At 38.7% G+C, this 17,014-nt stretch overlaps 2 protein-coding genes across 2 annotated transcripts in view; both read right to left on the bottom strand.

Annotated features, from left to right (window-relative positions):
• The window catches only part of SNRPB2 (small nuclear ribonucleoprotein polypeptide B2), a 303,056-nt gene that overhangs the window by 77,204 nt on the left and 208,838 nt on the right, over positions 1 to 17,014 (bottom strand). The window lies entirely within an intron of this gene.
• PCSK2 (proprotein convertase subtilisin/kexin type 2) overlaps positions 1 to 17,014 on the bottom strand; it is a 112,697-nt gene that overhangs the window by 47,578 nt on the left and 48,105 nt on the right. The window contains exons 3-5 of the mRNA XM_049800149.1: positions 13,921 to 14,034; positions 12,094 to 12,202; positions 10,064 to 10,101 (exon numbers count right to left, since the gene is read on the bottom strand). Of these exons, the coding sequence (XP_049656106.1) occupies positions 10,064 to 10,101; positions 12,094 to 12,202; positions 13,921 to 14,034 (261 nt within the window). The remainder of the gene's footprint in view (positions 1 to 10,063; positions 10,102 to 12,093; positions 12,203 to 13,920; positions 14,035 to 17,014) is intronic.

The following is a 17,014-nucleotide window of genomic DNA, read 5'->3' as shown; positions in this document are numbered from 1 at the left end:
TTGCCTTCTTCTGAAAGGTTTCTCAGCAAACAAGAGAAGAAACCGTTAACAACTGCTCAACTGGTGTTTCACCTAAATTTCATGAATGTGGAAGGTGATGAATGGGCACATAAAAGTGACATTGTAGGTGAATCAAAAGGACGTGAATATTTCAGAGCAGAGACTGAAAATACACAATGCAAACTATTATCTACATTTCTTGAGTCACAAAAAGCAAACACAGGTTGATTTACGTGCCTTAGAGTTAAAAGGTCACGAAGATCTAGTCTGTTTTATTCCAGTTGCATGCTGACCTCATTAGCATAGTTTGAGAGCATCCCAGGGCAGTATTAATGATTAATCTGTCAAGACATGCTGGGTTCTCAGAGATTTTAATGGACCAATTTATACACTTTTGTATTAATTAAAAAAATTGCATTGTGTATTCCACGTGGAATCAGCAAAACCAATGGACAGCTAAATCCAAAATTTCAGGGAGAGAAAGTACAATCTTCACAGCAGACATTCTCATCCACACACTACATTTTGCAAGTGTTTATGCTTTTAAATAGTACATGATCATTCCAGGTTCTTCTTTTAAAGATTAGTATATTTGATCACAGCTAATATTTTCACAGTAATTTACTGGATGAGTAAATTTAAGAAATGCCCCAGACATCATTAGCTGACTGAAAGAAAGAGTCACAATTGCATTAGCCAGACATGGTATCACTGTTGACTAACTCTGCAACTGAGTTAAATGCCGCTGAATTAAAGTGATTTAGTTTCTCACAATAAGTAATACTAAAAAGCATGTGCTAGCATTGAAATTATAAAGTCCTTGAACACAGCAGAGCCTTTGTGCTCTCCTTTGTACATATTCAAAGCGAGATTCACCTCCTTCAATAAAATCCTGACCACAACCTGTCTGCAGAACATTTCCAGCGATCCCCCATCTACATCAAATCTTATGAGTTAAGGAGAACACAGAGAACGTGTAACTGGGAGATGCACTACCATATCCATTTAACTTTCACTTACACAGCACTGGAAGTGGCTGAAGTTTCATCAAATACAAGCTCCTGTTCTACAGTAAAACATCTTATCCTGGGCAGCCATGTTTCCACAGCTCTTGGTATCATTACTTGCCCAGTTGAAGCTGGGAAGCCTATGTCTCTTACTGTGATGATTAAAAAAACGAAATACACAGTAGATAAAACATTACCAACCTGTTATTTATATGATCTGCCAAATTTCTGATTGCTCTGAACTTAATGGAAAAACTACCAGTGACTTCAGTGAGGCCAACATTTTATTAGACATTGTGCACTGCTATTCCATTCCCCTGCAAGAGATGTTCATTATGCTTATTGCTTCTGTTGGGAATGCAACAGAAGCAAAGAACATTATATTTAAATCAAAGCAATCTGAACTAGGGCAGGCGTTTAAAAATATCTTAACCACCTACATAGCTACTGAGAAGAAAAATATTAATATGGAGAACATAAATGCATACAACTAAAATCAAACAATGCAAAGCAACCAACCATGTCAAGATGAAGTGCCAGGACAGAAAAAAAAATTAATTAATTTCAAATGAACCAAGTTATTTTACAGGCACAGTGAAGAAGAGGTGTTTAAAGTATGGAGATCATCTGCATTTTTATCTACTGTATTTAGTCTATTACGGTTCTGCAGAAGAAAGTGGACTCCTCGTGTCTCACTGCTCTCCTCTTTTGCAAGTTTGGCTTATCCAAAGGGCTTGGCCAAAACTCTCCTTTTGAAACCAGTTGCATGCCCACTAGCTAATAGTGGGTTTGAGACTTTCCTTGCCAAAATCATTACTGGGCCTGAAAGTCTCTCCCTAACACCTGTCAAATTTTGATGAAGCTTTGTGAGGGACTAGCATTCCCCACGTGCACCATGTAATTCAGAGTTCCCTGGTGATACCTTGGTAGCCAAAATGTAACTATTGCATGAATTTTAATTAAGTTCCATTTCAATGCTGATGGGCGTTGAAGGATTTCAACACTGGTTAGCGTCTCAAACAGTATGAGCAGTTAAAATAGCTATTCTTTGAAAGACAGAAAATTAAACACAGCTTCCAAATAGAAAAATCTTCAAAAATGTTTTTGCCTTTTTTGGCCCACAATGTGGTATTTCTACTTTGAAGAAACAGCAGCTCTTTATTTCATTTTATTGAACTTGGTTTTAAAATTACACAGCATGCACTGCCTCCAGGGGACTGTGTATCTGACCCCGTTGTCCCAAGTGGACTATGCACCAGAGTGGAAGTTTGTTGCTGCTGTTTTAATTCAGCGTGTTCTAGAAGTCAAATATCTAAAACGTGGTTGAACTGATCCAAAATAACAATATTTCACTTTTATTTTCCCATGGACACTTTGATTATATAAAACAAAGTATATAGCAAAAATATTGTTCTAGTAGAAGATTTTGGGCCAGTTCCAAAAGCTAATTGGTCTACAGAAAGGGAGGTAATAAAAAAAAAAAACCACAAAACAAAGCAATACCAGGTCCCTCAATGGCAAACAGTGAGGCCTAACATCTCTTCTCTACTTTTCTTGCCCAATAAAAGAAAATATTTTTAAAAAATTTACTTGGAGAACCCTGGAGAGAGGCACAAGCTAATTTCAAAAGCGCCAGCCAGAACTGATGCAGAAATGTCCTTATCTGCTCTCTTCCACCCCTGTGCATTTCTCATTTCAACTTAATTTACTTTCCACAGATGATGTCTTAAGTGAAAATTAATACCACTGCTTAATGATTAAAGCAATCAGCCACCTTGCACTTTCTCAGTGTGCAGCTGATTAATTAAGTACATTGATTATAGAGAAAAACTGCGGACAATGCATGGTCTTCAGCTTGCAAAGCAAGTCTCTTTGGCACCATCTCACATTGCTTGCACACCAGACATACATTTAACTTGGAAGATTATCCCTCTCAGGTGGTTCAAATATAGAATAAATCTGGAAACTTTTTGCAGCATTCATTGCTCTGAAAATAATCTCAGGCAAATGCAACTACAATACATTAGTATCTTTCTGATTCTAAAGGAATTGCACTTTGAGGGTATTTTATAGCCAGTATAAATCAGTGCAACCCCCTGAAGAGGCCAACATCAGTGGAGCAATGCCAACTCCAGCTGTATAGATGTGTTAAGCATCAAGCCCCAGAATTTGCCAAGCATTCAGGGTCCAGATCTCTCATAATGGGCTTCAGCAAAGCAGTTAGCCTAACATCTTTCAGTGTGAGAAAGCCAGTTTTCAGCTGCAAACACAGCTCTGTATGTAACACAAATCACCTCTCCTTAAGGCAACCACACCTCCTTCACAAGCTGCAGCTTCCTTTGCAGTAAAAGGCTCTTTCTATGCCCTCTGGCTATACAAAATAATCCAGAGGAGAAACAGTCTTCAAATTCTTTTTGCTGTTCCAAGTTTTTAATTGAGTTGAAAGCTAGAAGGCTGTGATAACATCTATGATTACAAAACAGTTTTATCTTTCATGAAGAAAGAAGATACTGACTTTTCCTTTTAAAATCCATAGCACCATGGCTTCTCTCTCTCATTAGCAGTGCTCATATTAAGTAGCTATAAGGCAGAGGAGAGGAACTGTACAGTCATCTTATTTAGACTTCAGTACATGAGCACCACTGTGACATGTACCTGCAAAAAGTAACTGTTGGGAGCAGGGGAGGACTGCAGTTTTCTGCATGTGACAAACCCAGAACACCCTTCCAAGTACACAGAGAACTTATTTGGCTGGCAGATCTTATCAGAGAAGGCATCATCTCTTTTTCAGCCTTTCATATGTTCAGAGAAAAAAACCACAGATTGCACAGAACCGAGTGATGAGCCCAGATCAGGATCAGCACTGAATAACATAAAAAAATTGACAACTCTGAAACAGAGAACTTCATTCTTTTCCCAGTGACCTCTAATTTATTCCAGTGAAACTTCATTGTCTTGCATGTCCTGAATGATCATCTTCTAAATGCTAACACCAGCCCCTTAGCTGCCAGAAGCCACCTGAGCAACATAAACAGCCCAACAGAAGGCCATCACTTTCAGTTGCTAAGGCATCAGTCAGCCTGGCATTTAAATACTTCATCCATCTTTCTATCCTGGCAAAAGAGAGGTTTAATTTTGTCTCAAAAATTTCTTGATGAAATTTCTGCCACAGTCTGCTTTAACAGCATCCATCAAACAGTGTGCTTACTGAATTTTCAGTGTTAGTAGAAGCTACTGTGAATTTATCCCAGGTTTTGGTTGATAATTTTTCATTGTTATGCTAGTGTTTATTTCAGAAAACCTATTAGCAAAAAAACCCAACTCCAAAGCAACACCAGAAAAATAGGAAACCAACCAAGCCAAATCCAATTAGTGACGTGTTGAACATCTGAAACAGATTATTCTGTTCTTTATTTTTTGATAATGTGTTATTTCAACATTGCCACTAAAAATATGTACTAGCAACAATGGCGAGTACGCAGTTTGCCCATACCTTTGATGTATTAGCAGTAAAGGTTTACTGAAATTAAGTGTCTAGTACACGTGCTCAATAACCCTTTGAAATGCAGTAGGAAATGGCAGTGTAACTGTCTCAGGATCTTTTGAAAATCATGCTGTAGGAATCAGATCTCATAAAGCTGACATCATTTACTACACCAGGCAAGTATGAACCTGACTCTGCTACGGTTTGGCTTTAGGTTCCCTGCAGACCTCCTGGGCTGATATTAATTACAGTGTGGAGACACTGGGAGCTTTTCAAGGTCTTCAGAGGGTTTCCAACAGATTTTGGTCTTGGAAGGGTAATGTTTTTCTCACCATCAGTTATACGTGAACTCTGTTGGGCTTGGGCAATTACATCAGCTGGGATTTCTGTGGGGCACATCATCAGGGTCAAAGCAGCATGGTTCAACAGATCTCAATGGAGTTTAGTCAACTTACAAACCCCCACAATCAGGTCCCAGTGATTTTAGTGGAGATACTGATGATTTATACTGGTAAATCATTGAGATCAGGCTCATGGCCTCCAGAACAACTTGCCTGTCCTTTGGGCAGCATGCAAGGATGCCAAGGCATACTCAGAATTCAGGCTAAGGAAGGAAACACAGACTTTCTAAAAGAAAGAAGATCCTTTATGCTGTTGCTATGCTTCACTGCATATATAGCAGTGTATGATTTATTGCCTAGACTATTCCTTATTTCTTTTGTGGCTGTTAAGATTATTCAATGATGTTTTCTTCCTATAGTAAACAATGGAAATTGCAGCTCATAACAGAATTAGAACATTTCACTGCTTATGTGATAAGATAATTATTCCAAAAATATGCTTCTGTTTGCCTCTCAGCAAGGCGGGGGGAGCTGTTATCATATTAGCTGGTGAAAAGTTACCAAAAGTTGTGAGAGAGAGACTGCTTTGTGTTTGAACACGTTGCCAAAGTGGAAAGAGAAGGCAGGGAAGACCACCTGCTGTTTACATTTGAATAAGAAATGGTGGATGACAGAAAACTTCAGTTAACCCCAGGGTAACTCCAGAAAGTCTTCCCTCATTCCTTACATATGGCCTTTTTTGCTCAGCAAACCTTTTCCTGCGTACAGCTTGAGTAACAGCTGGTAAGGACCTTGGAAGACAGAACGTAAGGTTGTACCATAAAGACACATGTTACAGAGAAGAAAAACCAGAAAAAGTTAGGGGAGGGACAGCAGTGAAGTGCTGCTAGGATGACTGCATGTTTGTTTGTGCACATTACATCTGTGTAATTCCACAGATTTCAAAATCTTTTTTTCTTATCTGAATATGTTATATTACTATTATTAAGAATTGCAGCATGATTCTCATTTTACATGTAACAGTACTTTGTAAAAAAGTTACCTATTCACATAGTCACCTCCAGTTTTCCTGCGGTAAATGTTTGTCTTGTACTCTCCCTCCCCAGTTTTTTTAAACAAGCGCTCAGCTTCAGGCAGAGTTCAGACACCGAATGAAATCAGCAATTTTTCTACTCCTGGCCTGAGTCTCTTGGTGGGATCCTGGTTTTCCTCACTACTGCTAAGCATGGACAAACCCACTTACATGAGATGATCAGCTCCCTGCTGCTCTAAGTGGGATTACACAACTACACTCATCTTCACCAGCAGACATTGTCCAACTATAAAAGTACTGGAATACAAACTGATACAAGAGACATATCAGCTTATGTTTCTGTTCGTGGCACAACATTTGCTCTCTTAGGTTTTTCTTTAAAACAATGTGCTGAAATTTGTAACGTACACCCCCCACAGCTGCTCTTCTTTTTTTTTTAGGCATAGCTTATATGCAGCCCTTGTTACTTCACTTTTCTTTTCTCACTCAGATGCTGTATCTTGGAGAACTCAGTCCTGAAAACTGCTGGCTTGGTATGTACAGTCTGAGTTGAAAGAAAACCATGGAGTACATTAGGCTTCAGCTTTTAATTATCAGCTCATAATGAAGGGCTCTCTTTGCAGGGAAAATAATAATTTCCTGAAGGCTGAACCTCTGCAGGGTTTCCAAGGCTTGGGAAAAAATATTGATCGTTCAACAATGAGTTTCTTTGCATTCACGGTGCAGAATGGAAAATTCCAGCTTTGCCATAACTCCCTGATCCCAGAAAAGCAAGTAGTTATACTGCAGCAAGCAGGGAGGGGGTTCTGGGAGAGCAGTCCATCCAGCCTGTGAGCAGGCACACTCCTTCTCATGTATATAAAGTGCATTAAAAACACAAATGGATGATTCAAGCAGTAAAACTCAGAAACTGCAAAGAAAAATATGGATAGAAGTGCACTCTACATGATAGGTCATAGTTCAGCAATTTTTTGGACAAATTGGTTTTTTTCTTTAGAAAGCCCTTTCTCTTCCTTGACCCTCTATTTTGTCAAGTGCTAACCCCCATTAAACTATTCAAGCAAGAAAACCAGCAAGTCAAAAACATAAAAGCCAAATTAAACTGCGTAACTAATGCCAAGATTTTGTACTTGAAAAGTGCTCAAGTGCCAAAAACACCACCTTTGAGAGACTCTAATTGCTCCCAATTTTCCAAGCAAGATGTGCAGACATTGCCAGGGTATGCAGGCATTTACACACTTGAGAAACATAAGCTGTAGGCTTTTAATTTCCTAAAAAATAAACAGTATAACTTAAGAGAAAGCTGCCCCAAAGTGCAAATGTCGTGAAACACCAAACGTGGTATAGGAATTGTACAAAGGTGACTGCAATTGATTGCTACGCCAGCCTGAAATGAGTTAAAAACTTGTTCCTTAAGAGATTAATTTCATTGCATTTTTACATCTAAACCGATCTTTCCTTCAGCTGAATTTAAGTCCTTGTCTTTAGTACATGCCCAAATTACTACCTACTGGGAGAAAAGGCCCCCACGGTCTCTGAGACACAGTAGCTGCTGTCAGAGCAGGATCTCCTAGGACTTAAGGAGGCCTACACAGCCTGGCAGCGAGAGGAGGAAAGGCAAAGTGCAGATGAACCAAGCCCTGCAACTGCTGTGCTGTACTCGGGCAAGGGAAGAGATGGCAGATTTTAGCAGCGGGAGCAGGAGTCAACTTTGCCCTTCAGCCAGCCACCTCTCAGACACAGCAACTGCAGCCAGCTCTGTGTGAGGAGGTACCAGCACCTCTTCCTGGTTACCAAGTTTACCCTTTTACTAGTTACCTTGCATATAATGTGCTGATTTATCAGCATGTTTCCTTGCTGCGTCCTCTGGTATATTCAGCATGGAATTAAAAGTGAACCTTAGGCAATAAAGATGAACTACTGTTGTGGTTTAAGCCCAGGCAGCAACTTGGCACCATGCATCTGCTCGCTCACTTCCCCCCTCCAAGTGGGATGGGGAGGAGAATAGTAAAAAAAGTAAAACTTGTGGGTTGAGATAAGAACAATTTAAATTCAAGCTTCCCCCCCCCCCCCCCCGCATGCTGTGACAGCCTAGAACCACAGATTTCATGTGATAGCTCATATTTATGTATTGCTGTATTGAAAGCATTGGGGGGGGTGGTATGTCCTTTAAGACTGATCTTTCAGATGGGGTTTCTGCTGCTCCTTTAATGACTGTCTTCCTCAGTCTTTTCTCCCCTGTGTCTGGCGATTGATCTGCCCTGCACAAGCCATGCCTAATTCTACATTTTGCATTGAGAATCTTCTTTTGTCCCTCCACAGCCTGATCATTGCTCCACTACTGGACAGCTCCTTGCTTGGACAAAGTCATTCCTACACAAACCTTTTCAGATTCTCATCTCAAGATCAGTCTCCTCACAAGTCTTTTGTGACTGCCATTAAACGGTTTGTTGTCCCCATGCCCAGACAGCTTTTCTTCTCCAATTTTCACCCCAATATTTATTTTTGGAAGTCTCAGATTTCTCCCCTGCTCTACTATTTTCTGATTTCTAGCACCATGTCTGTGCATTCTCATTCTCTGTGTCATTTTCCATTAAATTCTAGAATACTTACTGTTGGCACTCTAAAACCAATACATTTCTGCTAAGCCTGACAAATATTTATCCATCAAATGGAAAATATTTTTAGAATTAAAAGAGAAAACATTGTATTACTGAGAAATCTATTTTTGGTTTCTGGGCGTGATCTTAGGTTCACTGTTAACAACAGAACTGTTCCTCTGTTCCTATTTGACATTGTATCAGATATGGTGTACAGACTTTTTGCTTGTTTATTTGAAACATGATTTTTACAACCAGAATATTCCCACATACTTTGTCCACACCAGCTGCTGGAAAGCGAGTAAAGAGTGTGTGCTTTGCCCAGATTATACGCTAGAACATACACGCAGACAATTCCTGCAAAGAAAAAGGCTGTTCTTTACAAACTTTTTTATTTGTATCAATTTATGGGAACATTCTACTACTGAGTTATTCCCTTGGGAGAGAATTTTGCAGTCAAGGCACAGGGTTTAATTAGCTGCTATCAAGTTATTAAATCAGTTCATAAGGAGTGAAACTGCCTATCCTGCACTTTACCTCTGTGGTCAGCTATTTTCCAAATTCCTTGTCCAAAGTAAACACCTTCTATATCCATTTATTCTTTACCAAGTGTGCTTTGCTACTTGCAACAACAAATAGATTTTCATCCTGCGCGTTATTATTTTCCAAATTGGAAGTACGTAAGAATAACTGTCTTTCTCATTTTGGAGCTGTTCTATCTGAATGGCTCATGTTTTTACCAAAATTCCCCGTTGTCTTTGTTCCTTCTTTTCATTTAATTGCAATTGCAAACTAAACCACATTGCTTAGCTGAAGAAACCTGGGCTTCCCTCAGGAAGCCACTGACGGCAGGAGAAGAGCAAGACCTAAAGCAGAGACACTGCAGCCCCCCGGGAGAAGCCACTGCTTCTTGACGCCCATTGCCCAACGGACTGCCGCAAGCACAGCGCGAGACCCAAAGGCAACCCACAGTCCATGGGTGCTGGAAGCCCTTGTAGACACCTGGAGACAGGAGTGCTAGTGTCCATGGGGGGTTGGGGAGAGTCCAGAAGAATTAAGAAAAATAAAAATCCTCTAGTCCAAAGGTCTGAAGCCCGAGATAGGTTTGCGGAACAATCAATTGATACACTGTGTGCTGAGAATACACAATTTGCCCTGCACATGCTTTGAAGTACTGCATCAAATCACCTGTTACAAAGGAATTAAGCTGTTCCTGGAGGTTTCAAAGGCTAATACATGCCTTGCCACAGCCCACAGCTCTGTGGCCCTCCAAGTGACAGGTGCATTCTGCATCTTAATAGCAGGATTTAGAGCCAATTCCCAGGTTACTCATTTCTGTCCTAAATCCAATATTGCAAGCTGCAGCTTATTTAATGTGAGGCAGCACTGTCATTCCTCCACAAAGAGCCTTGTCACCTTTCCATTCCTTGCACAGGCAGTCCCATTTTTAGTCTGCTTCTTTCAATGTGAAACGTATCATCTGTAAGATCAGCAGTTCAGCTGTACTGTTGTTCCACTCATTATTGAAAATTTTGTAGCAGAGGGACTACAACAACAAGAAAATCCACATTTTACAGGAAAGGTCAGCATGTACTTACATAATTTGATGCAAGATCAGGATGCAGATAATCAATTCCTGCAATAAGATAATGACAAAACAGAAAGCAAAGGTTAAGAGTTTCAAAAAAAGATTTTCTAATAATCATAGAACAAAACAAGATTCCTTTGCAAACGTAAGAAAATGATCATGGCAAAGAACGCAACTGACTGAAGTGAGATTCCAGTTTTTAAATGTACCATTACTGATGCAGTCCCAACTAGGAGTTTTCATTTCATTCATTTATGTCAAAAACCAGGTACCAATTGAAAAGGTGAGCTCAGCGACAAAATTTATTGACCTGTTTTGTAGACTAGGTCATATTTACTTATTAAGATTAGTTTAAATCACAATTTATCTTTATACAAGTTCTATCATCTCGAAGCATACCAAAACTAACAAGATCAGTAAGCCCTGGATCAGTACAGGATATAAAAATGAGTATTTTTAACCACGGAAAATCGTAAACTAAGTAGACAGAAAATTACCTAAACTAGACTTGGGGAGATCACCAAGGCAAACATTTTGGATTTTGTGTATGAAAGAGAACTTTTAATATTGGATTAGACCATTTTAGCAAATATCTGAGCATAGGCTCTGCACCTTGGTAGTGTGCTAAAGACTGTAACAGGGCAGTGGTATGAAATATACTCGTTCTAATGCATGGTATCTTTCTACATATGGCAAATATACAAATCCCAGTGGATGGTGTAACAGAAGCAGCACATCTACACTCAGATGGGATAACCTGTCCTATTACATATCCAGTTAAAACGTACAAAGAAATGGCCACCAATCTCATGTTACATTTTGATCATTACTCTGCCCCATGTCTCCAACTACCACACTATTATATGTTCAATTTTAACTGCAAGGAGAATGTTGTATTATCATAGTTATTCTGATGAAGTGATTACCTCCTATTATGTAGGGTACTTAGCACTACATTTGCACAAAGAGACCCTTGTATCTGCAGAGAGACTTACTGATCCAAGTGGTAGGTGGACAACAAAAGTCTCAATGAAGAATCAGGTTATTCAGGTGCTCTCATCCAGAGTTACTGGAATTGAATATAAGGCAAGTTACTCCCTTGTCTAAAAGCTGTATCTGATGGGCCAACAGCTTTATTTGACCTGAAGCTCAAATTGTTTCTCATCATGCCCATCACAGCCATGCCTAGCTATTCTGAAAGCTAGTCCTGCCTCTGTGGGATCAGTGAAATTGTGATTTCTCATGACATCACACGAGAGAACATCTTTCACGTGAGATTGATCTCTCATCAACATACAGGTGTCTAAGCCTACCTTCCTACTTCCACAAAAACCTTGTCTTAGGAGTAAGTAGATGAGGAACAGAATTAAGTGAGGGCAGATCTCAGTTGATCCTAGAAAACATATGGGAACCCAGACATTTTATTTATTTATTTTTAATATTATTCAGTCACCATAAAAGGAAAGCATTCAAAATTTAGCCCAAAGAAAAGCGTTGAGAGACTGCACAGAATTCCTGTACTTCAGCAAGGAACCCATGAGTAGAACAGCTGTGACTGCAACTGTACCTTTTATCTTCATCTTCCCTGAACTTAGCCTCAAATTAGTAATACATTTAATATGCAGGCCTTTATTGATATTCAGCATGAAAGTGTTTAATTATTTCAGCTGTCAAGTATGATTTTGAGAATAATGTAACCCAGAGAGTGTTTTCTTAAGTACTTTTTGCACAGCAATTACTTCCCCCAGTCAGTGCCTACAGAAGTCAAAGGGAGTCTTTCCTTTGGCTTAATGGCTATTATAGCCCTGGAAGATACCTGAGCGATAATTGCAAACTACTTCTAATGCTTGGATATCCATGCTTCAGTATCCTTAGTGAAGTCTTTATAACATGTTTTCCCTGAAGATCTCAAAGTCTTTAAGGAGGCTGGTAGTCTCACCACTACAAGCAATCCATTATTACTTTTTAATCCTTTTTTGACTTTGATTACATGGAAAAAGCTACTTAAAAATACTAAATTAGCACTCAGTCTTCACTTACCATCATCCATAATTCCTATAGTTACTCCCTTCCCTGTGTATCCCAGCTGCCATGCTTCAGCTACATTAAGGTCAAGTCCAGGAGTCCCATCTGCTTGACCAGTGTTAATCTAATACATCAGTGAAAAAGAAGAATAGCTTTTTTTACTTGACAGACACATTTCCACAGCTACTGAATTTTGCTTTACGTTTTTGCATGTATCTTTGGTATGGAAAATATATCCCATTTGCTTTGGAGTGCACATCTGTACATAATCATTGTCTAGGGCAATAATGCAGCAGTAAAAAAAAAAAGAAAAAACAAAACACCAAACAAAAAATGAACCCTGGGTAAATTCACTTTTTCGTGATTTATAAGATTAGGTTAAACACTGCATCTTTTGGATCCAAAAAAAGGGCTTTTCTACTTAAGCATGTCAGGGCACTGGGTCAATCCAGTAAAAAGTTACACCAATGGATTTTACAGAGGACTTTTTTGTGAGCAGGAAATGCTTTTTTCTTGAAAGCAGGCATCTACTGAAACTCATGACCACTGGGTTTAGTACCAGAAACAATTTCTTTGATATTTTCTTTGATAACCAAGATATTATCTTTGATAACCGAGTTAGCCATTCTTTAAGCAGGAAAGTTCACTAGATGAACTTCAAGGGTCCTTTCCAACCTTGTGTGTGCGTGTGATTCTATGGTTCTGCAGTACAGGCAATCCCCTGTATCTTCAGGCATTACTTATGTTCACCAACCTCATTTGCAAATTTTTCAAGTTCCATAGGAAAAATAATATGGCTTTTGCTGTTCCATTTTCAATTTTGTCAGACACATCTCATTTTAAAACACATTTTAGTGTACTTCAGAATCTGAAAAATCTATAGCTTCATAAAAATTTTGTTATTTTTATCACTACTACATTTTAATTGAAGTACCAGAAAGAAGTGAATTAATCCACACTTTAGTTTATCATCTCATCAAGGATGAAGTCCTATCCTTGCTAATGTGCCCTCATTCATCTGAAAACTCTTGTCTTCAGAAAAAAACCCAGCCATATTGGATGGATTCATAAAACATAAGAAATGGATTAAAAGGAAAGAGAATACGAAACACTATTCTTAAGCAAAAAGACCCTTCTTAAGTTAACAAGGCAGTATTGCAGTTACTAAGTATTTCATCATAAATAGGTTCCTACATTAAAACTGACCAAAATTACTTTATCAACCTTTTAAATAGAAAAATACCATTTTGGCTACCTCAATGTAAAAATTTAGGTTTTCTTTTATGACTAAAGACTTCACCCTATAAAATATGACACATTAAAAATGAAATGATTTAGCAAAATATTAATTTCTTTTGACATTAGCTTAAGCCAAAATTAATCAGTTTTCAGCTGTTCTGCTTTTGACAGAAGAAAATCAATTAATATTCAAATTTCCATAAGAAAAGAAAAACCTCAACTTTTCCTAGCCAATACACTAGAACTTTTTGTTATAATTCTATAACAATATTTTACCTGGCAACAGCTCAAAGACATGATTCATATGCAGTTTTAGGGGTCACATCAGCACACCAGGAATGCCCACAGGATACCAATACAGTTCTCTTTCAAGCCTTCTAAGGATCTTTCCGTTGACTGAAATGAAATTTAGCTCTTGAAATGTGCTGGGTCTTCCCAGCATAAAAGAAGTACAGTAAAAAACAACAGGACCGAGCCTCAGATCCATTCCCAAGTTCTTGTGACATATTTGGAAAGAACTCTTGCAAAACATTGCAACAGCACAGAATAGCTTCAATGTCAGTTATTTCTTTATGATTACTGTGATTTTCTTTCAAAACTTACCAGGTACCATTGCTTTGTAAATAAAGGATCATTCATGTTGATGTCAATGTCATTGATTTCTCTATATCCTCGCTTCCTTCTGCTGAAGCCTTCCTGTTGCACAGCTTTCCTTACCTGGAAGGGTTAATTTTTACATCTTTAGCTCAACATTGTTAAACACATATACAAAGATTTTTTTTTAGCCTTGTTTTCACGAGAGGTAAGGATTATGAAATCACTCTACTTGTGTCTGTGTCACTCATTTGCAACTTCTAAACCAGTGACTGATTTCAACCAAAATTTGCAAAGAGGTAGAGAGCTCCAGGACTAATACAATGGCTACATGGGGGAGAGACACCCAGAAGCATCCTATCTGGAGGAAAGCTACATCTTGAACATGTTTTAGACACCCAACAATCTGCATAAGAAAGAGCCCCTATTCCAGCATCATTATTATCATGGTTCTTGCCATACTTCTTCATTGCCACCAAAATCAAAACATTGTTCTTATTGGAAGCTAAAAGTATTTGATTCCCAGTATGTCACTGTTCCAAGCTGCAGGCATTTGATAAAATGAGGATGCAGGTCTCAACCACGCTTTTACTTTTTCAGATTTTTCTCCAGGGCATTTTCAGAGTATTAGATAGCCTTTCCTGCCAAAAATATTTGTTAGGAGAAAAAAAATCTTGTGTTGTGTGCTTTCATCATGCTCCTGAGGGTCTTGAAAACACGTCTTGTAAAGTGATCTACTTTCGGGGATTATCATTGCAATAAAAAAGTGGTAAATAAATACACTGGCAAGAAAAACTAAATGGCAAAGAAGCCACTAAACTGACCACACTGGCTAAAGTGTAAGATATGAAAATACTGGTTATGAAACACAAGTAGCCATACTTTTTAGAGATCCTTTTCTTTATAAACAGCAAATCCACAAAAGCATTTAAGTAAGCACTGTAGAAAATAAGAAAAGTTAGACACACAAATATCTTTGGAGGCAGGAATTACAAATGTCAGACCATAATCATGTTGTTTGTACCCATGTAAAAGAGCACTCCTAAAGGAGACCACTGAATGGTTGTAATTGGAGCCATAATATGTGCTAACATATTCCCAGACCTTGCAGAAGTGCTGTCAAGTTTGGCATACTCTTTTTGTACTCTTTAGCATAACTCCTGGAACCAAGATAGCATGAAGAGTTCCAGCATTTAATTAAAAAAATATATACAGGAGTTACACCACTGTGTTGCAGTAACTCATATAATGTCAATCAAAATCAACAGAGGAGAAATTCATCCAAAGGCTAAATCAGATCTTAGGTTAGTTGAGTCATTCTTGGAGGTATCCTTCTGTCTCCATTAATTAAAGCAGGAGCCTCAAAAGACAGTGCTCAGTGAGGTGCCTAAGGCTGAGATGAAACTGGGATCTAACTGATGGAGGCTAAAAGCTATTTTCCTCATAGCTATATTGCTTCATTAGAACCCTGAAAACCTAATACCAATTCATAGTGAGCAGGATGGGGCAACGTGCCCTGAAAAGGCAGCATCAAATGTTTCTAAAAATTTACTTGTATGAATTCTAACTCCTTAACTAAAGGTACTAAATGATAAAATATTGAATTGGTAGGTGCTTTCATTTATATGTGTGTTTCCATTACTTGTGCAGGTTCATTAAAAGCAGAGCAGATTGAAAATAAAGAAAAAACCTAATACCAGATAAGCTGGAAAGAGGACAGTGATTAAGCAGGACCCATACCAGGTATACTTAGTGGCCCGAGGTACCTGTACAGAGTAAAGAAAGGTATAAGCACACTGTTTGATAGCTCTAAGATAAGGCTCAGTGATGCCATGGAGACAACAGAGCAATCACCTGTCATTATGTCTTCCTCTGTTACCACCCCTGCCTCTCTGCTTGTGACTGCAAACCCCAAGCTGTCACCACAGAAAATAATTATGAACAGAAGCCAAGCCTCACTTAGAGGGATGCCAGAGAAAAAGATTTCATGTATTTGTGCTCCCACGCAAGCTTGCAGGCTCTGCAGGACCTGCTGCATTAAGGCACTGAATTAGGATTTAGTACAAAAGGATTTCTACTAATTAAAGAGCAATGCTGAGGAGCCCTGGCTTTTCTTTAAGACAACCTGGAGGAAGTGGGGAAGCAATTTGCAGAAATAGCACAGGCTGGTTTCCCTCTTCAGGATCATCTGTCTGATTTGTTCCATCTTCACAATAAAATATAATTTATTTTTTCTATTATATTGCATTATATTATAATTTCCTGAGACAAGGAAATATACCCCTCAAGGAGGGGTATATAACCTTCTCTGAACTAAAACCACTCTGTAGGCTGTTTTCTGGGTATTTCACATGGACAAAAGGCATACAGGTTGTTAAACATCCACTGATGTAACAGTCTCAGAAATTCCAAGGCCTCTTTTTCACTACAGAAACAAGGTGGGGTTTCCTCACATTCGCAAATGATGGTAACTCATACAATTGCATACAGGAAAGATTAGGCATTTATGTCATGAAATGAGGTGAAAGGCTTGGGTAAGGCCTTGGTAGCTCCTCACTTACATAAGCTACAAATCCCCTCATTCAGTTGCCTTGTATGTGGAACTTAGCCAGTGCGAGGTAAGAACTTGCCTTTCTCCTGAAGAAAATGTGTCTAGAAAGCAATGATCCCAAGATCAGATAACATCCATATATTCCAGAAAAAAATCCCCAACAGAACAAACTTCAAAAGGGATGATGCAAATCCAATTATTTGAGTGGAGAACTGCCCATTTAGTGCTGCAGACAGCTGATCTGGGAGAATCCTAGTCTTCTGGCCAACGGAGTATCTACATTAGAAAAATGGTGTTTTTCCAGAGCTGGGAACTTGTGCTTTCATATCTAGTCTAGATCAGGAGAGGGACTGCATATGATTCTGTTTCTATCTTATGGTTTTCTTCTTAAAGAACAGCAGGCGTTCCTGTGACATCAGTAACAAATGCAGGAAGAATTGTGTCACGTTGTTTCTAAAACACATACACGAGAGAACATCTCTGCATGTGCAACGCTAGAAAATCATTGGAAAATATTCTGATCTTGTAACAGCCATAATCCCATGTACTTGT

Source organism: Accipiter gentilis, chromosome 5 (assembly GCF_929443795.1).
Source record: "Accipiter gentilis chromosome 5, bAccGen1.1, whole genome shotgun sequence".
NCBI classification, from domain to species: Eukaryota; Metazoa; Chordata; class Aves; order Accipitriformes; family Accipitridae; genus Astur; species Astur gentilis.
This window is presented reverse-complemented; position numbering and strand designations above follow the sequence as displayed.